General features: G+C 38.0%; 1 protein-coding gene and 3 pseudogenes across 4 annotated transcripts; 2 read left to right on the forward strand and 2 right to left on the reverse strand.

Moving 5' to 3' along the window:
• Positions 1–383: 383 nt before the first annotated feature.
• Positions 384–2,730, reverse strand: LOC103326376 ((-)-alpha-pinene synthase-like; annotated as a pseudogene). The gene is made up of 7 exons (XR_016126699.1): positions 2,589–2,730; positions 2,210–2,495; positions 1,747–2,125; positions 1,452–1,670; positions 1,197–1,335; positions 855–1,105; positions 384–592 (listed from the first exon to the last, which is right to left on the reverse strand). The product of XR_016126699.1 is annotated as a (-)-alpha-pinene synthase-like (transcript).
• A 1,647-nt stretch (positions 2,731–4,377) lies between these two features.
• LOC148920735 (uncharacterized) lies at positions 4,378–5,765 on the reverse strand (annotated as a pseudogene).
• A 10,843-nt stretch (positions 5,766–16,608) lies between these two features.
• On the forward strand, positions 16,609–22,822 carry LOC103331416 ((-)-alpha-pinene synthase-like; annotated as a pseudogene).
• Positions 22,823–23,499: 677 nt separating this feature from the next.
• Positions 23,500–26,289, forward strand: LOC103331320 ((-)-alpha-pinene synthase-like). Of its 3 annotated transcripts, none has more exons than XM_089051690.1 (7): positions 23,500–23,703; positions 23,812–24,094; positions 24,184–24,562; positions 24,659–24,877; positions 24,983–25,124; positions 25,213–25,461; positions 25,944–26,289. In XM_089051690.1, the coding sequence occupies exons 1-7, from the start codon at positions 23,575–23,577 to the stop codon at positions 26,238–26,240; spliced, it is 1,698 nt and encodes a 565-aa protein (XP_088907816.1). In that variant the 5' UTR covers positions 23,500–23,574; the 3' UTR covers positions 26,241–26,289. The 3 variants fall into 3 exon arrangements, with proteins under 3 accessions (XP_088907816.1, XP_088907821.1, XP_088907826.1); XM_089051695.1 differs by having other exon boundaries at positions 23,508–23,703; positions 24,187–24,562; XM_089051700.1 differs by having other exon boundaries at positions 23,633–24,094.
• Positions 26,290–26,866: the final 577 nt, after the last annotated feature.

Raw genomic sequence — 26,866 nt, forward strand, 5'->3', positions numbered from 1 at the left:
TTTTTGATTTTGGCCTTATACCGAATTTTTTATAAAAAATAAATACTAATACTCTAAGTAGATCACACACTGTCGTGTCAAATAAGCATATAGCAGTGCATCATTGTGTCGGTTTATGTTTTTCATTGATGCATGTAGGATAAAACATTATTACAGACAATTAAATAAAAGCTCAAACCCTTAGAGTCCCTCTCTCCCAATAAGGGCTAAAATCCAATCAACAACCAGACAATATTGGCAGGACCTAACTCAAAGCATAGAGGTCCTCTCTTATTCGAGCGAAGATCGAAAGACAATTTGACATAAAAACTCATATAATAGGTACTGGATCAATAAAATGTGAAGCAATCTTATCCTTCACCACTTTACCATTGTCACCTTTGTAAAGGAGATCTACCACTTTTGTTAAATTAAGAACTCTCATTAGGACAGCCATTGGCGCTGCAGTTGGTCTGAGAAACTCCTCGTTTATGTCCTTTCACAGATCCACCACTTGCTTGTTCAAAGCATCAAGTGCCTCTTGCTCTGACACCCCATATTGCTTCATGTAGCAATCAATACTACAGGCAACATGGCCTCTCTCTTTCTCAAACTGCATACATAAATTCAAAATATTAATTCGGTAATATTATAGAAAATCAGATTGTCATTCTTACCACTACTGCTAACACCGATGTTGTTCCCAACTTAATCACCAACAAAGTCTAGTGTGAGTTTTTATCACCAAAGGCCATGATGCTATTAGTTGTGGAACCACTTATTATATATAGTATTTTATTTTGTCAAGTTTTCGATGTAAAACTTTGCATTTTAAACATGCTTACCTAATTTAGCATGACAAGAATATTTTATACCTTGCTTGTGACGATATCATCCATGAACCTAAAAAGGGTCGTGGAAGCTCTAACAATTTTTGCGTCATTGGACAGCCACTCAAATGTCTCCTTTGTTACAATATCTCCCATGCCAAGTAAGGATACAGTTGAAAGCATGGGGTAACCAGTAGAAACTATTGCAGCAGGTAGATATACTCCTCCATGGTTGGGGTGTATCCTTCATTGAACCATCTGGCCTCCTCAAAGTAAGCTCGGGCTACAGCTTTCAACTGGAGGGGACAAAACGTTATAGCTAGATAATGTGGAAGAAAATAATTTAAATATATTGTAACCAAAAGTGTATATATATTATATACATACAGATTCCTTTGCATAATAAACTCGGTATGATCTTCCATCCTTTGCAATCTCTTCCTCAATTTCATCGACAACATTCAAAAGGGTACGATAAAATATTTGCATATAGTCTGGTAGTTCATCTATGCAACTCATATCCCACCTGAAAATTTGATAATTAACCTTGTAAGTTGGCTTATTTAGGAGCACTTCTGCAATTACAATAAATCAGCTCTAAATTATTTTTTTTTTAAAAAAATTATGATTTCAAAGTAGTACCTCTCAATTGCTGCAGTAAAGATCTCAAGTTCTTCAAACGTAGCATATGCGTCGTAGATATCATCCATCACTGATACCAGGGCAATCACTTCTGTAAGAAATTTTCTTGCTTCGACGTATTGGGGTTCAAAGTATACTCCGACTACCCAAAAGTACAACTCCACGATCCTGTCTCTTGCGAAAGGCAGCTTCTTTTCAAAGTCTACTACTTTCCACCACCTAATGAGCAATAACATTAGCTGTATGTGTAACTTGAGTATATATGCTCACATTTACAATTAAAAGAGAGACTTACCTAGTAATCTCACTGAGCTCATTTTTGTGCAAAGACTGAACAAGATTGAAATCTAACTTCGCAAGTTTCAACAAAGCTTCATTGTGTGAAGCTTCATCTTGGTAGATTGACATGTAATGCCTGGCACATACCCTCTCTAGATCTTTTCGCAAAGGTCTCTCCAAGGCTTGAGTGATTTGTTCTGCATGTTCGTAGTTTCCATGAGCTTTTGCAGCAGAGTCAAGGTGAGTGGTGGTGAAAGCAAGAGCTTCATCTAGTATTTCTTCTCCCTGTATGCCTAGATGCCCGGCTTCATAAAGGCTTAGCATCCCCGGAACATCGACAATTAGGCATTCCTTGAAGCTGCCATTTTCGTCTTTGAACTTGTTGAACACATCTGCTTGATCGTCATAAAAATGAACAGGCATTAGTTGGCCAAAATCAGTCACATTACACTCCACTACATGATAATTTGTTGATTAACTTACCACATGAAACCTTATATATCCATGTTGTCTTAGTAGCCGGAAACCAAGAGCAACGTTGTATAAATCTCCATCATCACTAAAGTCATGGTCAGGAAATGCAGCATGCATACGCTCCAACGCTTCTTCAATTTCACTTTCAAAATGGTATGCCAAACCAAGGCGTTGGATTGCATCAATCAACTTGAGCTGATGTGAAAAGTCACCTGCACTAGTTGTGAATACTTGCCTCCTAACTACTTCTCTCAGCTCCTCAACTTCTTCTTGGTTCCGGGCATTTGTTATCTGCAGCCAGCAATTAATTAAATAAGAAAAACACTTGTGAATTTTTTTTTGTTGAGAAAAATAAACATGAATATATAATTTCCATGAGATTACAATGTCTTGGGAATCATAGTTCATGAACCGATCTCCCCAAATGTTTGGTGGGAAATTTGCCGTCCGACGAATAATTTCAGGCTTAGATTGGGCTGCTGCACAAACTTGGATAGACATGTTTTGCTGTTTTTTCTTTGGTAGATAAAAATCAGACGTCACTTATTAGTACTTTTTTCTATACGCTTCGAGCTTTGCTATGAAACTATGAAACACATTGATGGTAGACTCATGTATATATAGGCAAGGGTTGGGATATAAGATTATTACAAGGCAAGAATAGAATCGTGAATAGCAGAAGATAGATTCATATAAACCATATAATAATTTTCAAAGCAATAATTTCCACGGCTAGGGGCTCCCCCTTTTTTGAGTGCGGGGTTATATATTATCTTTTGGGAGTTTTAGTAATATACCCAAAACATGGGCTTTAATTATAAAAAAAAAAAAAATCATACATGGAATGCACTTTAGAAACATACCCAAAAATCATTTACTACATATGAAATTAGTATTGAAGTTCCTATAAATTAAATCTTTGCTATTTATTAACTTAAAACAAGCCCAACACAAAATTCTCAAAAAAACCCAAAACAAGTTGAGCAAGCCCATCCTAGATTTTTTTTTTGTTGAAAAAATCCCAACTTTAAAAATAAAATAAAAAATTACCAAAACCAAGGGTCTATCCCCATGACCCTTCATTCTCCATCAAACCTTCGCAACCCATGTCATAGAAGTACATTGTTAATACCATGTCATAAAAGTTCATTGTTAATACCATGTCATAAAATACATTATTAATATCATGTCATTAAAGTAGATTGTTAATAACAAATCAGAGAAATACATTGTTAATCACATATCAGAGAAATACGTTATTGATACCATGTCATAGAAGTACATTGTTAATACAATTTCATAGAAAAAAAACATTATTAATATAAGAGATATTTAGTCATATATCCATTCTTAACACTAAAACTATAAATAAACCATACACCATTTAGTTTTTATAAACATACCAAAAAAAAAAGCCCAAAAAATGACAACTGGACCTATTGAATTTAATTTTAATTATTAAATTACTTTGATGCCATATTGAGTGTTTTGGGCTATTTTGTGAGGTTTTGGGGTTGAGTTTGTATTAAGAAATCAATGACAATTTTATAATTTAAAGGAAGTTAAAAGTTATTTTGTTATGTTATAAATGAGCTTTGGGTGTATTTCTAAAATCCATTTCATATAGGGTTTTTTTTTATATTTTCATTTCATAATTTGGACTCCTAAATTGAGTATAATAGCAAAATGTGAACAGTATAACAACTGTTGATACCACAAACTAGAAGTTAACAATTGTTCATACCACTTACAAATAACATGCGCGACGAGATACATTTCGTCGCACAAAATTAATATATATTATATAAAATTAATAATATTATTATTTTTTAATTTTGTAAAAAATATATTTGGTTTTTTTAATTAAAATGAAATTGCAATAAAAAGATTAATCGTAAAGAAAATATTTATTATATAAAATAAAATAAATGTATACAAGAGAAATATTTTAAAAATAATAATGAAAATAAAAAACTAATCAAATAATGTTCCAAAATCTACATGGTCGTCTGCCACATGCGGCTCGGAGGTGGGCGTCTGAGGGCCGTGGTCCGTGGGGATGCTTGGGGTGGACGGGCTCGGAGGTCGGCGCACAAAATTCGGGATTGGAATGCGGACGCGTGAGGGACTGCAGAATCACCGACATCGACCCTCGAGCTCGGCAACTGCGATGTCAAACAGCGATCGCTTGCTGCGACGATGACCGCGGTCGAGGTTCCCTCTGTCGAGCATTCCCCATCCCCCTATAATATGTTCCTGGTCTCCTCCTGAGAGTCTGATCCAACGTCTCCGTCAAAATATAAAATCCAGCATCCTGTGGAGGATCCACAGACTCGATCGGAGCCTCGGGAGGAAGTTGGGAGGTGAACTCCTGAAGAACCAACTGGCTCATCTCCACCATCGTCGTCTGTTTAACATTACATAAAATATAAATTAAAACATGCATATAAATTGAATGCGTAACATAAGAATTAAAATTAAATAATACTTACATGAAGGGACTCGGCCAACTCATTCCCAGGTCGAACATAAACGTCACCAAAGACATCGATCTCTGGGAATTTCGACCCCCTTAAATTGAACAAGAGAAGAAAAATAGTAGTAAGAACAAAATAAATTAATAATAATGACGTATTAAAAATTACATATAAATTATTTTATTCTTACCCGCTGCCGTGCATCCATCTTATATGAGAAGGGCCTGGAGGCAGAATGGTGGAGAAGAGTCTTCTTCTTCCTATTGCCATTATTCACTTGGGCTTTATTCTGTTATACAAAAAATAAAACGTATTAGTTAAAATATAAAAAATTAAATAATAATGAAATATAAAAAATAAAATAAACATTTAATAAGAAATATGTAATAATTAAACAAATATTATTAAAAAAATACCACATAATCGGGCGCCTGAAAATGAGCGCAGAGCCACGCCTAACTATCCTCCCGCCCCTCAAGCTCCTTCGGGCAACCCTCCTGAAGAGTGACTTGCGGATCATCAAACGCCTGAAAATGGTGGTGCAAGTCGCTCTTCCACTGCTTGTACCTCTTAGCGAAGAGTCTATTGACGTATGCCAACGACTCCTCGTCGAGGTCCTCTAAGTTGTAGTTCGTCTGCAATAAATTAATTACATACATTAAGTAATAGAAATATATAAAGTTTGAAAGAAAAATAATTAAAAGGTAGGATACATATCGACAATTGGCCACGAACCCTCCATCTTGATCTCGTCAGGCATGACCTTCCAAGACTTCCATTGCATCAGGCAATGGGTCCGAACGACGTGGCCAATGTCGTGGGCCAAGGAGCTATGCAACTCAGCCGTCGGTGCAGCCTGATGGCGCTCGTTGTATCCGATGCTGATACAATTGTTGGTCACCCGGGTGACCTTCGCCGTCTTCGGTGCCGACACGGCCCTCGGGTGTTCGAAGCACTAGTACCGTTGGTTGATGTGGTGCTGGCGGCGGTGCCACCACCTTGCGCTAACAGGCTACACCACCGATGAAGCCGATGATGTAGGCGCTGGGATCCCCGGGACCAACTAGCTCATGGTCTGGTCCATCGATGTTGGAGCAATGACGGTGATGCCGGTGGTGGGGCTCGAACTTCGGTGTAGTCGTCACCACTCTACGACGTCTAATCAAGTCTGACATCTGCACAATTTCATTAAATAATACACATACAAATTAATCAAATTTAAGGATATATACTTAAGCACATATAATGTCATTAAGAATTTGAACTAATTAATTAAAAGCATAGTTTGACCTAGGGTTTGCGATTTCGGAGAATTTGGTACTCCGATCCACGATCCGTCGAATCCTACACGATCCTATAAATACAAGGTACAACATATGTGAGTTTGAGTTCGATCCAACGGTCCGAACATATGAAACCCGGAAATCGTACAATAGGCAAAATCCGTTCGAGACTCAAACGGTAACCAAGTTCCAATCCGAACACACCTACGCGCTCGTGACAACTAGGGGATTGCATTGGGACCCCATGCCCAATGCTACAGTATCCCATGCGCCACCACACGCGCCGATAGCAAGTGGGTGCCCAAAGCGATAACAATTGCCAGAAAATCCTAAAAATTAAGGCCAAGGTTCCTACCCTAGGTTCAAAACATCAATTGGAGGCACTTTTGTTAACGGACCTACCCCGAAGAATGGCCAGAAGTGCCGGAATTTCAATTCAAAAATCGGCCAAAACCTAGGGTTTCAAATCCACTGCCCTTTTCAAACAATCAATCAAATCCTACACAACCATCAGCTAAAGCATAAAAAATAGTCCAGAAACCATACCTCAATTGTCGGATTTGGTGCCCGGAGGAGAGAGAAAAACGCCGGCGAAGATTCGGTGAAAACCGAGCAAATAACGGTGGCGGGATGGACGGCGGCGTCGGGAAGCTCAGGGTTCAAGGGTTGTGGCGGCGGGTCTCAATTGGGGCAGAGTAGTGGCTGAGGTGACAACGGAGAGAGAGAGAGAGAGAGAGAGAGAGAGAGTTAAGGCAGATTTGAAAAGCGGGAAGAAGGAGAAGCTCGTGGCGTTTACGAAAACTTATTCGACTTTGCGCGATGAAGGAGTAAATGCATTGCGCAAAATCATTTAAATGAATTTTGCGCAAGCTCTGATTTGCAAAAAAAAATTACTAAGTGTTAGGGTGGAGGGGCTAAAATTCTGACTAAGATTGCGCGACGAAAGGCAAGTCTGTTTGTCGCGCAAGTCTATAATTTGTCAAAAAAAATTACTAAGTGTTTTGGTGGGGAGGGATTGAAATTCTGACTTAGATTGGGCGACGAAAGGCAAGTCTTTTCGTCGCGCAAGCTTTTGGTCCAGATACTTTGCTTGTGACGACTCGTGAGTACATTCGTCGCGCAAGTCTCTGATTTGCCAATAAATTTTACTCTGTGTTTTGGGGGGTGACCTTTGTACTGAGTGAGATTGCGCGACAAAGAGTACGTGAATTCGTCGCGCAAGGCTTTGTTCATGCACTTTGCGCGACGAATGAAACGTCCTTTCGTCGCGCAAACCCTTCCCCTATACCCTAAACCCTAACTCCTAAACTAGTTTCAATGATCCAACAGGCAAACTTGTTTTTTTATACTTCGAGATCGTATATGTCGAAAATCGAAAAAAATGTACGTTCAGAGATTAAGTAACGGGACAAAACTTTTCGACGGTTATAAAGAAAAAGTCATGATTTAATGGTTATTTTAACTCCGATTTTGAAATTTTTTTACAGCTACATTTCTTGACTGAATATGAATACAATGACTGAATTCGATCTTCAATTTAAGATATTTACAGTAGGGGACATCACATAATCTTATGTTATATTTAAGGAAAGTATAAATAAACTCTTCATTGTTGGTGAATATTGTGTTTTGATGACATACGCATTCTACGAAACTAGTTTCAGTAATCCAGCCGTCAAACTTGTTTGTTTAGACTTCGAGATCATAGACCCCAAAAATCGAAAAAAAAAACATTCAGAGATCAAGTAACGGGACAAAACTTTTCGACGGTTATAAATGAAAAGTCATGATTTAACAATTATTTTGACTCCGATTTTGAACAGCTACACTCCTTAACCTTATATGAATACAATGAACTAATTCGATCGTCAATTTCAAATATATACGTGTGTATATATCAAAAATATATATATGTTTGTGCGACGAGAGAGCTTTTTTCGTTGCGCAAAATATCATGGCGCGACGGATTTTTTTTTCGCGCAAAATTTTAAGTTTACACGACAAGTAACTTCTGCGTTGCGCAAAATATGTGCGACGATGCCTTCTTCGTCGCGCAAGGATTTGGCGCCATGTCAGATTGTTTATGATTTTCATTTTTTAAAAGTGTTTTGTCAAAATAATTTTAAAAATTATTATTAAAATGATTTAGATATATTGATTTACCAAAGGTTTATAACTAAATTTATTTTAATAATGTTTCATTTCTCCACATATATAATGTTTGGATATAACAACTACATATATTCAAACATTTGCATTACACAAAATATGTCCACTAACATAATAAAATTACAAAAAAAATCATTATTCATCATCTGAACTTTAATAACTTTCGTTATCGCCGCTATCATCACTTTCGGTCTCCCAATCCTCCTCCTCCTCCTCCTCTTCTATAACTACAACATCGTCGTTGCTCGGGCCCACTGCAACATCGTATCGTGGAAGATCACCGTGGTCAATTGTAATTGACTGAATCGGTATTTCGATTGAAGACACTCCTTGTATTTGAAACGGTTCTTGTATAACATTTGTATCTCGAAGTGTTTCCGCATCATTTTCCATTGAAGATTCTAAACATTGGTCAGCCACATTGTCCACGTCGTTGTCAGTTGGGTCTAGTTCTGGTATAGCATACACGTTCCTATGATCCATCTTCTGAACAACGTTCCAACCGCTCCCGGCTTTAGGGTCATCTAGATACACAATTTGTGTTCCATGTTTGCCAAAATATAAGGGTCGTCATCATATCAAGTTCTGTTAATGTTCACAGATAGTAAGCCATGATCGATTTTAACACTTTCCGGCCTATTTGGGTTCGTGTCAAACCATCGACACTTAAACACGATCACTTGGTATCGATCTTTGTAAAGCAATTGCACGACAGTTGTGAGTTTGCCATTGAAATCAATGTCCGTACTTTCGCCTCTACCTGGGACATATACATCGCTGTTTTGCATACACAACTTGTCATCTCATGCAACCCCCAAAAATTTGACGCCGTTAACATTATAACCTGAGAACAATTCAGCGCGAATCGTGCCGAACGCCAAGTTATATAACTCATCACTGTAATTGGGGGAATTCGATGATTTCAACTTATTCACCTAATATTATACAAAACCATTCACATGTTAGTCTGACAAAATTAAATACTACAATTTATATTTCTCAAATAAAAAACACTTATAACTTACAGAATCCAAAAATCATTATGGAAACAATTCACAGTGTTTCTGGGCAACCAAATGTGATGGATGTTCTCGCTTCATCATCTCTTCATACTCATATAAGTATGCCATGATCTCATCACAATTGTTCAGTACGAACCAATGCGCTACCTCCATGTCATTTCTAGAAAACGACTCTCCTCGTCCAAGATCTCTAAAGGGTCGTGTGCTTTGGGCAAAAATAGAAAGTTTTTCATTTCTCATACCTCCATCATTATTACGTTGAGGACGAGTGAAAGCCGTCTCCACATCTTTTAAATACATTCCATAGAAAGTAAGCGACTCATATTGAACCCAAGCCTCTATAATTGATCCTTCAGGCTTCGTCCTGTTGCGTACACTTTTTTCAGCTCTCCGAGAATCCTGCCAAAATAAAGCAATATGATACAAACTAGCAAGCATGTGATAATGATGCATACACAAAAAATAAGGATTATATACCTTTCTATTGGATACATCCAGCGATAGTTGACAGGACCAGCAAGCAATGACTCTTCTAGCAAGTGAACCATCACGTGCATCATACTTGTGAAGAAAGCTGGAGGAAATATCATCTCAAACTTGCATAGGACTTGGACAATGTCATGGCGCAACTGAAACATGTTCGTCTTTCGCAATTTTTTTGCCGTCAGTTGGGAAAAAAATCTAGACAATAACATGATTGGCTTCACTACATCTTCCGACAATAGGTGTCGAATACCCATAGGAAGTAGGCGTTGCATAAACACATGGCAGTCATGACTTTTAAGTCCAGTAAATTTACCCCCGTCAACATTCACGCAACGTGCGATATTAGAAGCATACCTATCGGGAAACTTTACAGACGATACAAACTTTAGAAACTCTTTCTTGTCATTCGGTTTCATAGAAAAGAATGCAAAATCCCTTCTGGCTTTATCACTATCCCTATTCATCCATAAACCCCTTCGTATGCCCATTCTTTCCAAATCAAGACGAGCTTTGATCGTGTCCTTTGTCTTGCCCTCGATATCTAGAATCGTGCCCACCAATGTGTCGAATACATTTTTCTCAACATGCATCACATCTAGATTGTGCCTTAATTTGAGTTTCGACCAATATGGGAGCTCAAAAACCAAGGCTTGTGCGTCCAGTTCATATGTGTAGAAGGTCTGATCCGACTAACTGTTTTCTGAACGGAGCAAAATCCAAACGGTTAAGCTGGTCCAATATCTCGTCACCGGACCATTCTCTAGGTCCGAGGCGACGCTCTGTGTTCTCGTCGAACTCTATATCTTTTTCCCTCTACTCGTGGTCCCATGGCAACCATCTCCGATGACCAAGGTAACAAACTTTTCCAGCGTGCCAACCAGAAGTTACATCTTCCTTGCATACATGACATGCCATATAACCCTTTGTGCTCCACCCAGAAACCATTGCATATGCTGGGAAATCATTCACAGTCCACATAACTACTGCCCGCAAAGTGAACATCTTCCCACTTGATTTATCGTATGTGCGAACACCGTTTGTCCATAAATCCTTCAGCTCATCAACCAGCGGAACATCATTGACATGCTAGGATCCTCAGTTATCAAAACAGTCATCATCATGTATTCTTTTTTCATGTATTTCCAAGGCGGCAAATTATATGGGAATACAAAAATCGGCCAAGTGCTGTGGTGTTGGTTTAGAACCCCATATGGATTGAATCCGTCAGTGGCAAGTCCCAATCTAGCATTTCGGGGATCGCAGCGGGAGACGTTCGATCGAACTCTTTTCATGCCTCCCCATCTGCAGGATGCCGCATCACATCATCATCTACCCGTTTTTCCTTATGCCATCTCATGTCTGTGGCAGTATGCATCGACATATACAATCGCTGCAACCTAGGTTTCAGGGGCAGATAACGCATGACTTTTTGATGGATCTTAGTCATTCTATTCTGAGATGTCATTTTGAATCTCAACTCATTGCATATAGGGCATGTATCCAACGTTTCATGCTCTTTGTAGAATAACATGGAATTGTTTTTGCAAGCGTGAATTTTTTCATAACCCAATCCCAGACCATTCAACACATTCTGCGCGTGTTTATGGTCTTTCTGCAACAATTGTCAGTCCGAAGCATTTTCTTGAAAACCCCCAAAAAGTAATCGAAACACAAGTTGGACATACAATACTTTATTTTTCTGTGCATTAGCTCCATAATGGCCGTGAGAACGGAAAAGCTCTCGTACCCCAGGTATAACTCTTGGTTAGCATTTTTTAACAATTTTTCATATTATTCAAACTCCGCACTGTCTATTGGTGTAGGCACGTCATCTTCCCCTTCTTGATTTATGTTGGTCGATGCAAATGGAAAAGCTTCCTGTATAATATCCATGACTTGATCTTTAGGATCCACAATAGGTTCAACATTGTCCACTCTTGTGGCATTTGAAGATGAAGCATGGTCTAATTGTTCCCCGTGAAGGTTCCAAATGCTATATGTCTCAATCATTCCATTCCTTACTAAATGAAATCCAACATTTTCAATTGTCTCCCACAACGTGTTGTTACACCTCCTACAAGGACAACGGATTCTAGTTGCACCCGGGTTGTGTCTACGTCCAAACTCAATAAAATCCTCGATTCCATCCAAGTATTTGTCTGCGCATCTGTTTGGGTTATGTATCCACCTTCTCCTCATAATTCCTGAAACCAGAATCACAATACAACAATCACAACAACTTCATACGAAGTTATAATGTCACCTTATGCCTCCGGTAAGGGCCCTATCCCATTTAGGAATGCATAGTCCTGCCACGTAACCTACGGCTACATGAGATTAGATTTCGACGTGGATGAATTTCACAAGATCTCGTCATTCTTGAGGTGGCCATAGGTATAAATACCTACGTACCACCCGAAGAACGTACGAGATGACACCGAAATCTCCACAATCGAAACCTAATCCTGTAGCCGTAGATTACGTGACAACACTATGCGTTACAAACTGTCCAAATAATGGGACAATTCAAGAATTAATTGGACCGCAGTCATGCTTTACGCATCCATGCATGAAATCCAACTAATCTCGAAGGGGAAACTAAGTGTTACTACAAAATAAAAATAAAAGTACGAAGTTAATTTCCATTAACTTCGTACATCACAACACATTGTGCTACGACGCGCACAATTTAACAACATAATATAAATATAATTTCACAACAAAAAATATAAATATAACGAACTAAGTTCAACGTAATGTAAATAATTTAATATAAAATGAATAACATACCTTCTCAATCGTTCTCCACAATCGCAAATTACAAATATCTATAATGAGAACAAAATTAATACCGTTAGTACGAATTTACATTAATACTTTTAAACAAGCGACAAATAATACTTACCCAATGAGCGTATTGAATTCTCAGCAGAGGCAGCAGCGGCACAACACAGATAGATTTTTAAAATTTTTGTAAAATTTTGCATTCTAACTCTGCAATGGTGGAATGCAGATATGTAGAAGAAGGAGTTTGCGCAGCGAAACATCATTTTCGTCGTGCAAAACAATTTTTTCGTTACATAAAATAACATTTTTCGTCGCACAAAGACTGTCAACATCGGAATTTTGCGCGATGAAAATATCTCATTCGTCGCGCAAACCCTAAACGGCGTCGCGCATATGCAAATTTCCATAACCCGAGAAAGTGCCGAAATTACACTTTGCGTGACGAACTCTATCGCCGTCGCGCAAGCATTTGCCGCCAAAAAATCCGTATCGCAGTTTTTCCTGTCCACTTTACGCAACGAAATTTGTAACCGTTGGCGCCAAAAAATTAACTGGGTTTTTCTTCCCCACTTTGCGCGACGATTCGTTTGTTTGTCGTGCTAAGTATCTTTGCGCGACCAAATATTTCGTCGCGCAAGATTTTGTAGTTTTGGGCGACGAATTTGTTTTTCCTTCGCTGGAGTGAATTTTGCGCGACGAATTTGTCTTCGTCGCGCAAATAGTAAAATGCAGTAGTGATATCAACGAGGAGTTCCTTAGACCAACTTCTATGCCGATGCCTATCCTTGAACGTATTGTTAATTTAACAAGAGTGGTGGATCTCGTCTACCAAAAAAATGATGGCTATACACATGCTGGAAAAGTGATGAACGATTGCATCGCTTCATATTTGATTGATCCGGCACCAGTATGAGCCTATGAGTTGGATTATGAGAAAGAACTGGCTGTGCTTTATATATTCTCTGTTTGAATAATATGACCTAATCGCCTCTAGTCAGCCGTAGTGTCAGTTTAGTATTGGTGTGCTTTAAAAAAAGTTGTTTATCTTGAGAATAATCAACTTTGAAATAAAGCAGTTGAGTGTAGTGAAACTGTCGTGAGTATAAACAACACTATCAAGTGTCTGGTAAACTTTAATGTAGAATTATTGTGGCTGTGTATAATATCCAAAAAAGGCATGATGTTAAAAGTGTTATTAACTTATTTGAGTGGCAAGAAGAAAACTAATTTTGAGTGCATACAGATATATATATTTTCAAATTATCGAAGAGAATTTGAAAGAACCAATTAATATCATTAACATCAACAAAGCATAGCCTAGAAGCAAGGTCTTAAATATCGATAGTTTCGGAAATATCGGTAGTTCAAAAACATGGAAATATCGGGAAAATATCGATATCAATAAAAATTGGATAAAAACCATGAAAATTGTGATAAATACATGGAAATTTTTAATGAAACTGTAGAAGAAGTTCATTTAGTCAATCATCTATTATTTTGACACAAAAAATTGAAAGGAAATGCATTGCATAGTGGGTTTGAGTGATTTAAGTTGATTATATTGCGAGCTGACAAACTTTGTGACTTAGAAAATTTGGAGTAATTAATGAAAGAGAATTAAACATCCCTTAGTAATTTATTTATCATTTTTTAGTAAAATATTTTACACTTTATAAATTGCATGACAAGATAGATAAGTAACCTTATTTCACGTTATTCACTGGACATGGTACACATTATTATATTTATTATTTTATCAAAAATTGGAAAATAATTAAATATGTAAACCAACTTGATTTGTCATGAAAATTAGGCACTATACCATGCTTAAAAAAATAATAGTGAACATTGAAAATTAACTAAGAACATAAATAAATTTATCTAAGGAAGAATTAAATAGGAAATAAAGAAAATGATTATAGAGATTTAAGTGATTAAGCAACAATTTATTTCACGTTATTTACTAGATATGGTACGCGTTCTTATATTTATTGTTTATCAAAAAAGTGAAAAATAATTAAAGATGTAAACCAATTTGATTTTTCATGAAAATTAGGCACTTTACCTTGCTTAAAAAATAATAGTGAAGATTGAAAATTAACTAAGAACATAAATAAATTTATCCAAGGAACGATTAAATAGTAAATAATGAAAATGATTATAGAGATTTAAGTAATTAAGCAACAATTTGAAGGAGAATTTAGTAATGTAAGTACTTATAATGAATAATAAAATAATCAATAACATTAAATGGATTAAATAGAAAAGAAATAAATTATATTAAGTAATTAAGTAGCTGATCAACAATATAAAACAATAAGTAATTATGTTAATTTCTATTTTGAAAAACAGCTCGCAAGTATTATATATACTAGATTCGATAGTTTATAATCACAAAGTTATAACTAGCGTGGTGGTTAAGTGGCTTATGATTTCGGACTGGAGAGGGGTTCGAACCCCACTGTGTGCGAGCATGAGTGAGTTTTCAATGTTTAATTTTTGAAAGTTCATATCGCAATATTATCGATAATATCGCGATATATTGACCATTTGCAGCTGTCAATTGAACGAAATTATCAATAAATTGACGATATATAAATGGAAATGTGCTAAAATATCGCTGCCCCAAAAAAAGGATAATTTCGCCGAAATATTGGCGAAATTATCGATATTCAGTTCTCTGCCTAGAAGCATGCTTCCAAATCCACAATTTCCGAAGACCTTAGGTCTTGGCTCAGAAGAATTTTCGTCCTAATGACTTTTTTTGTTTATGTTTTGTTGTTCTCTGGCAGATTCCCATTACATCCAATCAATCAATCTTATAACTCTTTAAAAATAATATAAGGGAAAAAAAAAGAAGGGAAAATGCTGGGGAAACTAACTTTAGATATCAACTTGTGTATCGTTTCTCTAACAGAGCATTTGACCCATTATATTGGTGGGCTCCACCTTTATTAGAGATATGATACACAAGTTGATATTTAAAGTTGGTCTCCATATCATGACCTAAAAAAAAATTCCAAAACTCCCAATGACATTTTCACCTTATAACCCTCCCTCTCATGGGCATATATGATGTGACACTTACTCCCTTGGAGATGCTCACCTACAACAATCATCAACGTATGTGATGTGACGTGACATACATAATAGTTATGAAAATATTTGACATCGAAAGCTTGCCTGATGCATAATTTAATGCAATAATTTATGTTTTATAAGATTGATTGATCAAATATAATAGAAATCTGTCAGGAAATCAAAAGAAAAACCCAAAAAAAAAAAAAAAAGAACCTTTAAATTCTAATAAGCAATTATTGATTGATGTGCTATAAGATTGGTTAAATCGAGTGCTGCTATTTTCACCCATGTCTTATTTTCTAACCCATTTTATATTCAAAAAATTTTAAAAAAATTTACCTCTCTGTAAAATGACTTCTAAAAATTTAGAGAAAAAACCTCACCTCACCTACCCCGACCCACACACACTCTCTCTCTCACCGCCCCAAACTCCCTGAAAATTAGAAAATGTCCCTCAGCTCCTAAAAAACATAGATCTGGTTACGTGAGGTTGATGGTTTTTAGAAGAAAGAGGGGCCATTAGTCAAGTAACAACTAACTAAGCAAAAACCGCCATATTAATCATATACAAAATACAATACTTAGTTTTTCTGCTTGGCAGTTGACATAATGCATCATCAAATCAACAATCTAACATTAAAACAAGAAATACCAAATAACCCCAAATCAAAATTTGACCAAACAAATCAAAAATCAAAAGCCAACAGCCAAATTATTAGAATCAGAAATAACATAACCAAAAACAGAAGTAAAGTCACTTTCTTGAACTTCAAATGATATACAATAGCATTTAGAACTCATGTTCAAGCCTATACGGGCTAGTCCATTGACTTACTTTCCTTACACACCAAGAATTCCTATTATAATTGTAATTGATTTGTTTTAATTCATGATTTCCTACTGTAAATAGATTTAAGAATTTATTATTTACTTGCCCATTCAGGTTTTGTTGTATTATAAATCTGACCTCATACAAGGAGAAGAATACACCGAAAATTCCCACAAACAAATATTCTCTCATACTTTTCATATTTTAGCATGGTATCAGAGCGGCGATCTTGGGATTGTTGACTCTAGTTTCTAAACCCTAGCCGCCACCATGGGGGAAGATGACTCTTCTAATCCTCATGTCAGTAGCACCACTGCTTCCTCATCTCCTTCTCAACCAACCATACCCGAGTTGAGTGCCCAGGTGGCTCAACTAATGAAGATGCAGACTCATACTTCAAACCCGATCCTAAATCAGGATCCTACCAAGATGACCCCGAACTTGACTTAGACAACGACCCGAAACTTGAATCAGACGACGACCTTGAACTCAAATCAGACGACGATTACCTATGAAGCTTCTGCTACACAGATTGGCATAAAGTTGGATGACACCAACTATTCCCTATGGTCCCAAGTTGTTGAGTTGTATATCTTCAGCAAAGACAAATTGGGATATATTAATGGCGATCTTTCACAACCTCCTTCGACAGCTCCAAAGTTTCCCCACTGGCGCATCGAGAACTCTATTGGGAAGGGATGACTCATCAATTCTCTAGAACAGAGCTTGATTGGCAATTTCATTCATTTTCTGACGGCAAAAGCAATGTGGGATAAAATTTCCACAACTTACTATGATGGCACTGACACCTCTTAGGTTATGATTTGAAACGACGAGTCTCCCTTATGGAACAAGTTGGCGGCTCCATTGAAACCTATTACAATACTCTCCAAAGCTTATGGAGAGAGATTGATTTCCGTCGTCCAAATATGATGGAGTATGACAGTGATATCAAGCATTATATTGCCATTCTGCAGGAAGATCGAGTTTACATATTTTTGGATGGCTTTGATGATCGTCTTGATAAGGCCCGAAGTGATGTTCTTCACATGACTCCATTCCCTACTGTGGACCAAGCTTATGCCTATGTTTGCCGTGAAGATGTTCAACAAGCTATGATGATGGGTTCATCTGCACCCACTGGTGTTGGCTTAGCGGCCAAGAGTGCGCCTCGATTAGGTCCCCCTACTCGTGCCGGATAGCCCTAGAATTCCTCTACCGCGGCCCACCTTCAGATCTAGTCATATGCTACTGCTGCTGGTGCGCCACTTCCTAAAACCATCCCGCCTTCCTGTCCCAAGGCTCTGACCGATGGAAATGGTTACACTCACTGTGGCAACCCCAAACATACCTGCGACACTGTTTTAAGCTGAATGGTTATCCTGATTGGTAGGAGGACCTCCGCGCTCGTAAGCTAGAGAAACTGCTAGTAGTTCCGCCGTCTGCTCTTGTCTCTACCGAACCTCAATTAGCCTTGTTTCCGCAGGTAGACCCTACCGATAGTCCCGTGCTTCGGATGTCTCAAGTAACTATAGTTATGTATTTCGTACTTCTGATCTACGAGATACTACTGGTTGGATAATTGATTATGGTGCCACTGATCCTATGACCTTTGATCTGAATGATTTTTTGCACACCACTACACCCCGCCGCACAAGTATTGCGAATGCGAATGGAGTTACCTATCATGTGACAGGGGCCGGTACTATCAACCTTTCACCTTCTCTGTGCCTTTCCAATACTCTACTCGTTCCATCTTTATTTAATAAATTAATGTCTGTGAGCCAGAAAACTGAACAACTAAATTGTTGTGCACTCATTTGTCCCAATTTTTGTTTACTACAGGATATTCTCACCAAGGAGATCATTGGGCGTGGTACTAAAAGAGGAGGATTGTACTATGTGGATGACTTCAGCATGGGACGTGCCAACAGTGTGAAGCATCAGTTTGATGACAAGCACCGACAGATTTGGCTCTAGCACCGACGTTTGGGGCATCCTTCTTTTTGTTATATGAGACACTTATTGCCCCAGTTATTTTCTGTATTTAAGGACTCATATTTTAAATGTCACACTTGCATTTTAGCCAAGAGTCACAGAGCATCATATCCTTTAAGTATGAATAAAAGTACCATTCATTTTTCTTTAATTCATTATGAGATTTGGGGACCATCACCTATTTCTAGTCATTCCTTTTGAAAAGAACTGGACTTTGAAAAGAAGTTGCCTTTTGCAAGAGATAGGATTGTGGAGCTGTACTTTTGGATAGTTGGGGTCTATTTTGAACCGCATTATATGGCAACAAGAAAAAGTCTTACAAAACTAATTGCCCTGGTATCAGTTTTGGATGATATCTACGATGCATTTGGCACATACAAAGAACTCGTGATTTTTACTGGAAAAAGTTCATAATCTTCTTTCTAATTAATTATTGAAGCTGATTTATTTGTTGCATAACTCCTACCTGCTTGTATGCCTAAGATGAATGTGGTTTATGCAATATTCAGGTGGGGTATCAATTGTATGGATGGACTTCCAGACTATATGCAAGTATTTTACCATACCCTCTTGAATGTTTACGACGAAATTGAGGAGGAGATGGTGTTTGGGCCAAAATTCTGCACGCCAGCCCATTTTTGTCAAGAGGCCCATGAACCAAACATTTGGGCTTTCATCTACAAGAATCAGAAGGAAAAAAACCAAGACACTGGAAAAGCCCAGACCTTTTTTGAACAAATTACAAATATAGCCATGATCTAAAAAGAATAAAATACCATTATTTGCAATTAAAAAAAATGATACACACAATTTTGGATAAAAGCTCAGCTTCTGAGAAAATCTCACCACTTGGTCTCTATCCCAAAAAGCAAAAAGAGCAGATCTTTCTCTCAAGAAGGTCCCCATATGACTTCCTGACTTTGAACAGTCAAAATTTTCAACTGTCACAAAGGAGTTGATAGGGAGTTAATGAAGGCAGGTCTTACAGGAGGACTTCTCCATTTTTTGTAACCAAAGGAAGAAGATCAAAATCCATTTTTATATAGAGAAACTCTGCACCAAAGCAGGTGGCCTTTCCAAGAGATAAGCAAACCATGTTTTCAAGAGATAAGTAGGGAGCAACGGAGTTGTTCAACAGGAAAAGCAAACTGACCATCATGGTAGATTGTGTTCTTTCTCTTTAAAAGGAACAAAAAGAGAACGAAGAAAGTTGGTCTTTCTTAGGCAAGAAAAATACCTCCATGAAAGCTGATTGTTGGTGGCTCTTCTCAGCCAAAATAAATAACTTCCTTCTTTTATGAAATTGAAAAGAGTAAAGATCTTTTAAAAGATTTGCCGCCCATTTTTAAAAGATTAAAAAATCCCACTCCAGCATTTCCTATAAATATGAGAGAAGGTGAACAGATCAGAGGACAATCAAAAAATCAATCAAGACAAAAACTCTCAAAGTCATAACTGACAAACCCAAAAAGATCAACTAATCTCAAAAGCTTTCAGACCCTAAAGCAACCAAAAGCTCTTTGATCCACAAGAAACATATCAGCTAGAATTCAATCTCTGGTTTTAGTTCAGTTCAGAGAAATAGTTTTACAAAGCGAGATTTCTCTCATTACAAATTTGGTTCAACATAAGCCAAGTCAAGCAGAGTCCGGGTTTTCACAAATATGAAAACCTCAACAAATTTACAAAAAGTCTTTGTTAAGTAGAACAGGCACCATATGTAACAACCCAAACTTAAAATTAATATTTAACTATTAATTTATTAGAGGAAAAGACTAAAATGCCCTTAGAATATTTTATTGAGGAAAAGATTGACTTTTTGACCGAGAAAGAATTTGACCGTTTCACTTACACCGTTGCGTAGAGCGCGACGAAACGAGTCCGTAGACACGTATTAGGCTCGAATCGGAATTATAACGAAGAAATTACGGTCAAAATACGCTCAAGGGCAAAATGGTAATTTTGGGAAATCAGGATTTTTCTTAAAAACCCTCGTTTCTCTCTCTCCCGTCGCGATCTCCCCTGTTCGTCCGATTGGTCCTCTCCTCCCAGCCACCGCCACAGGCCACCCCGACCCATCGGACCGACCCAGACCACCGGCATCACTCCGCCGACCTAGCCCGGTCCACCTTCCGCCGCCGCCGCCTCTAACCGTCGGAAAAACCATGATTTCCGACTGGTTTTGTAGAGCTTTGGCCAGCGATTTCTCCCTCCTCCGGCCACCAATCCGGTCGTGTGAGGTATGAATTTCTAGCTATTTTTCATGATCTAGCTGATGGTTGAGTAGGATTTGAGGAATTTCTAGTGTGAGAGGGTTAGTTTCGAACCTAGGGTTCGGCCGGTTTTGAGATCGCGATTTCAGCCGCTTCCGGCCACTTTTTGGGGTAGGTCCCAGAACAAAAGTGGCTCCAAATAGGGTGTTATACCTAGGATAGGAGTCTTGAGCCTAGTTGTTGAGTGTTTTGGCGAGGCGTTATCGCTTAGGACACCCACGCGCTGCCGGCGCGTGGGCAGATTGGTCGAGACCCCATTCAGTCCCAGAGTGTTCCTTGGGTCGTCATGAGCGTGTAGGAATTCGCGGATATTATTTTGGTTACCGTTTGAACCCCGAACGGATCTCGCCTAGTATGTGAGTTCCGGGTTCAGCAGGTTTGAGCCGTTGGATCGTTGTTAGGTCCAAGTATGTTAATCTAGGTATTTCCAGGATCGTATAGTATTTGACGGATCGTAAAACGGAGTCCCGGATACTCCAGAAATGTCAGCCCTAGAATAGGTTCTACGGTTAAGTAAACTAGTTACAAAATAACGAACTCTGTTGCGGTCAAGAACACAGGAAAGAACTACGTGTGGCTTGATCCTCGTAAAGGGTACGAGGCACCTACAGTACGGCGCGCCACGAGATAGGGCCCCGAGTTTGTGTTATCGCCTGTGGCAATTTGGTCATTTACGACCCACGTGCACTAGGTGTCGATTTTGCAGATTCGACCGGATTCCAAAGTGGAATTTGGGTCGTCGTTCACCATAGCACAACTCCACGGTGACCATCAATCCACCCACTCCTCGTCGGACTTGAGATGCCTCAATTCCGCTTCAACAAGCCTTCCATGGCTCATAATAAATTGAAGCTCGCCAAACTCAAACGTTGGTATCGATTTGGTATCGATTTCCAGTTGAAACTCATCAGTTGAAGGTGTTGACGATTCAATCCAGCATAGACACATCCAATCCAGCCTAGTTCAGAGCAGCTACCCAGCAGAATTGAAGTCCAACATTCTGTTGTCTTTTTAGGAGTTACCATTTCGCTTTTTGAGTCCTGTAATAGGCAGTTCTGCCTAAACAGTTTTTCTTCTTTTATCTATCTTGGCTAGAACTACCAATTTTGTACTATGAAAAATTGTGAAGTCCTCACCAGTTTGAGGCAAGAAAAGAACTTACTTGGGAGATATTCCTCACCCAAATTCACAATTGCTTGTTTAAAAGTCAGTAACTTGGGGCGCAAGTTATCTATTTTTTAGAAGTCTGCTACAGTTTTAAACTTCTACTAGTGACATGTTCACGCACAAAAGAAAGTTGACTTGTTGACCACCAATGGTTGTCAAGCCAATGGGGAACTTTACCCTACCATCATAGGATTAAAATCAAAACGGATGAATAGATGGTAAAAGAAGGAAGATCATACCAAGTTTACTATGCAAAAGAAGCTGTACGTAATGCAAATGCACACCTTTATTTGCTGTTAATCTATTTTGGGTTTGTTCCATGGGATTTTTTCAACAGTCACAACTCACTTTACTTTTCAATGCTTTTAACAAACGGCATAGGTTAAGCTCAAGCCCGGAACTACTAGACTAAGGCCCAATGGTTGCACAAAGACTACATTCCAAGCATGGAAGAGTATATGAGTGTAGCAACAGCTTATGTTGGTAACACCTTGCTTTCAATTACATCTCTGGTTGGCATGGGAGATATTGTAACGAAGGAAGCTTTTGAGTGGTTGTTGAATGATCCTAGAATTCTTAGAGATTCAAATATCATTTTTAGGCTCATGGATGACCTTATACGTGGTACGTATAATAAGATGTTCTTACCTTGGTACAAATCAGAATTAGGTAAGATAATTTGTATTCTGTATTTATTTTTGCAGTTTGAGAAAGAGAGAGCATGTTGCTTCTAGTATTGAATGCTACATGAAGCAATATGGGGCGCCAGAGCAAGAGGTGCTTGATATTTTTAACAAACAGGTTATGGATATGTGCCAATGCCGGTCCTCCTCCGTGTTCTGAATCTAACAAGAGTGGTTGATCTCCTTTACAAAAGGGAGGATGGCTACACGCTTTTTATCAAAAGAGTGGTTGGGAAAGTGATGAAAGATAGTGTTGCTTCACTTTTTATCAATCAGTAATTGCTGATTAGAATTTAAAGGTTCCTTTTCTTTTTCTTGCCTTTTTTTGTTTTTGTTTTTTTTGTTCTCTGGCAGATTCCCAATCAATCAATCTTATAACACTTTAAACATCAAGATTATCCCCCACTCTAGGATCATAAATGTTCAAATTAGTTTCAATTTCATAAAATAAGTTTGGTACTTCACGGTTCAAATTAGTTTCAATTTCTTTTTTATTTTCATTTATGTCATTTTCATTATGTTCTTTAGCTAAATTTGGTACCTCACTGTTTTTAAGGAAATATTTATTTAAAGATCCTCTTAGGTTTTGAGCAATTTCTTCTTCCATTTTCATTTTTGGTCTTTTGAGATTTCCAGAAAGTTGCTTTTTAAGAAACATTTTAAAAAAATTATCATAAACACACAAGCAATCAAGAACAATAAAGGTAAAACTAATTAAATGCAGCAATTCAGAACCACCAAACGAGGCCTATGGGAACACCGTCCAAACTCATTGTCCAGAGCATATATTACATATGATACATGTGTTATATTACAGAGGTGAGAACTACAGTGGTGACATTTGTCAAAAAAATAATTCGAGCATGTTTCCCACGCTCAAAACATGGTTGCAAAGGCACAAACGATAAACATATGCTGCAAATCTGGCCAATGGTAGGTCGAGGTAGGGTCACTTGAGATTACAAAAGATATCCCACAAAAAGAAGTTGCTCATTCTGCATTTGTGCTGTAAGCCAATAGTTCTATCCCTTCGCTATATATACATGAGTATATGAACAATATTTTCCATACTTGCAGAGCAAAAAAGATCTGACATTTTTACACTAGTACAAATCATGGCTCTAGAAGCTGGTTCAACAGCACAATCACAAAATTCTAAGGCTGATCAAATTGTTCGACGGACAGCAAATTACCACCCGAGCATTTGGGGGGATCAATTTATTCATTATGATTCAGAAGACATAGTAATTTATATATCATACAAATTGTTTCAATAACTAAATGCATGTTTCTTTGTTTTGTTTCAAAAGAAATTTGACATGTATTTTGCTCATTCAATTTTGTGGATACAGATAACTTATGCCCATAAGCAACAAGAAGTTGAAGAACTGAAACTAGTAGTGAGGAGGGAAGTGTTCAAAACCAGTGCAGATGATTTTTCAACTCAGATGAAGCTAATCGATTCAATCCAGCGCCTAGGCGTGGCGTACCACTTTGAAAAGGAAATAGAAGAAGCACTGGAGCATATATATGCTACAAATCATTTCCATGATGATGATGATGGTGATGGTGATCTATACAATGTTTCTCTTGGTTTTCGGCTACTAAGACAACATGGACACAATGTTTCATGCAGTAAGCTAAATTATTAGAGAAATTAATGTAGCCAATTTGAATTTGGCAAAAATTATTTCTTATGTGTCCATTTGCTGCAATTAATCAAGCAGGAATGTTCAACAAGTTCAAAGATATTAAAAATGGAGGCTTCAAGGAAAGCTTAATTGCTGATGTGCTGGGCATGCTAAGCTTTTATGAAGCAACTCATCTGAGGGTGCATGGAGAAGATATACTAGAAGAAGCTCTTGTTTTCACCACCAAACATCTCGAGTCGGCAACAACCCATGTAAGCTATCAACTGGAAGAACAAATACTTCAAGCCTTAGAGAGACCGCTGCGAAAGGGTCTCGAGAGGCTATGTGCCCGTCGGTACATGTCAACTTACCAGGATGAAGCTTCACATAATGAAGCTCTATTAAAACTCGCCAAGTCAGACTTCAATCTTGTTCAGTCTTGGCACAAACAGGAACTCAGTGAGATTATTAGGTAGGTTATCTTTTAATTATGCGAATTAGCATTAAATAAGTTAGTAATTTCATTAATAAGTTAGTAATTCATTAACTTATGTTGTCAATTAATTAGGTGGTGGAAAGAACTGGAGTTTGAAAAGAAGCTGCCTTTTGCAAGAGACCGAATTGTGGAGTTGTACTTCTGGGTAGTGGGAGTCTATTTTGAGCCCCAATACCTTGTTGGGAGAAAAATTCTCACAAAGGTGATGGCCCTATTATCAATAATGGATGATATCTACGACGCATTCGGTACATTTGAAGAACTCGAGATCTTTACCGAAGCAATTCAAAGGTTTGAATTTTTGAAAAAATAAAAACAAAGCCTAAAACAAAAACAAAACAAAATTTTGCTTTGGATATATATGCTTCAGATGAATATGGTGTATGCAATTTACAGATGGCATGTCAATTGCATGGATGGACTGCCAGCTGACTACATGCAAATATTTTACCATGCGGTTTTGAATGTTTTCAATGAAATTGAGGAGGAGATGATGAAGGAAGGAAGAGCATACCGAGCAAACTATGCAAAAGAAGCTGTATGTATTAATTAATTAAGAAACACATGTACCGCTTAATTTAAATTTAACTTTTTTGAATTAATTTACATATGTCCCATATATGCAGTGGAAAACTTCAGCTAAAGCTTACTTTGATGAGGCCAAATGGTTCCACGAAGGATGCGTCCCAAACATGGAGGAGTATATGCGTGTTGCTACAGCATCTGTTGGTAACACCATACTTTCAACTATATCTTTACTTGGCATGGGAGACATTGTAACTAAGGAGTCCTTTGAGTGGTTGTTGACTGACCCTAAAATTCTTAGAGCTTCCAATATCATTATTAGGCTCATGGATGACATTGTTTCGACCAAGGTACATGATTCTCACTTTCGTCTATCAATTCAATTCTTAAGTTTTATAGTCCTCGTACACTAAATACAGTGTCGCTTCGGTCCTTCTGTCAAATTCTATAATTTTTAAGGCAAAAAATGTCTGCTGACACCATATATATTTTTACCTCACTTCTCATTATCCACTTTCCTTCTCATATTTCATCCTCATTTGAAGTTGCAACTTCAATTTTACCTGGAAAATGTCATTAGAGCTTCAATTCAAGATGAATTATGAGAAGAAAATCGGAGGTGGGAGGTTAGAGAGGTGTGTGCTACATACGTGGGTACGTTTACTCCTAAGTTTTGACCCAAAAAAAAAAAAAAAAAGGGCAAAGGGATTTCGACAGATGGACCAAAAGTGACAAACAATTAAATATAGAAGGACTATAGATTTCAAACAGTTGGGGACAATTTAGTCAAAATTAATCTTACAATCATGGATTTTGGATTCCATTTTTGCAGTTTGAGAAAGAGAGAGGGCATGTTGCTTCTGCTATTGATTGTTACATGAAGCAATATGGGGTGTCAGATGAGCAAGAGATAATTGATGTCTTCAACAAACAAATTGTGGATTCATGGAAAGATATGAACGAGGAGTTCCTAAGACCAACTTCTATGCCAATGCCTATCCTTGTACGTATTGTTAATTTAACAAGAGTCGTGGATCTCCTCTACAAAAAAGATGATGGCTACACACATGTTGGAAAAGTCATGAAAGATGGTGTTGCTTGTTATTTTATTGATCCGGCACAACTCTAAGGACTGTCTGTGAGTTGGGATTGCGTGTATGATAGCTTTGCTTTTTATATTCTCTGGTTAAGATGACCCCAATGCTTTCAGGGATAGGCACCCGGGTGACCTTCTCCGTCTTCAACTGCCGACGTAGCCCTCAGGTGTTCTTCTTGGCTGCAAAAAATTTGACATTAATGTATTAAAAAGAAAAGAAAAAAGGAACTGGAGTTGAAGGAAATTTATACTGGTGTGACCCGACGCACCAGATGGCGTCCGCCGATGTGGTGTCGGTGGTGCTGGCGGGCGGTGACGCCGCTTAGCGCTAACAGGCTGCGCCATTGATGAAGCCGATGACGCAGGTGCTTGGGACCACCCAAGACCAACTGGCAAGGAGTCCATTAGTGCTTTGGAGCAATGCCAGCAAATGTCGGCTGAGCTGGGGGAGGCGAACTTTGTGACATCTGCAAAATTTCATTAATACACATACAAATTAATCAAATTTACGAATATATAATTGTAAGCACATACAATGTCATTAAGAATTTTAACGAATTAATTAAAAACATAACTTGACCGAAGGATTGCAATTTCGGAGTATCCGGGACTCCGATCCACGATTCGTGGAATCCTACACGACCCTAGAAATACAAGGT

The sequence above is a fragment of the Prunus mume genome, linkage group LG1 (assembly GCF_029339155.1).
Source record: "Prunus mume cultivar Tortuosa linkage group LG1, ASM2933915v1, whole genome shotgun sequence".
Taxonomy (NCBI): domain Eukaryota; kingdom Viridiplantae; phylum Streptophyta; class Magnoliopsida; order Rosales; family Rosaceae; genus Prunus; species Prunus mume.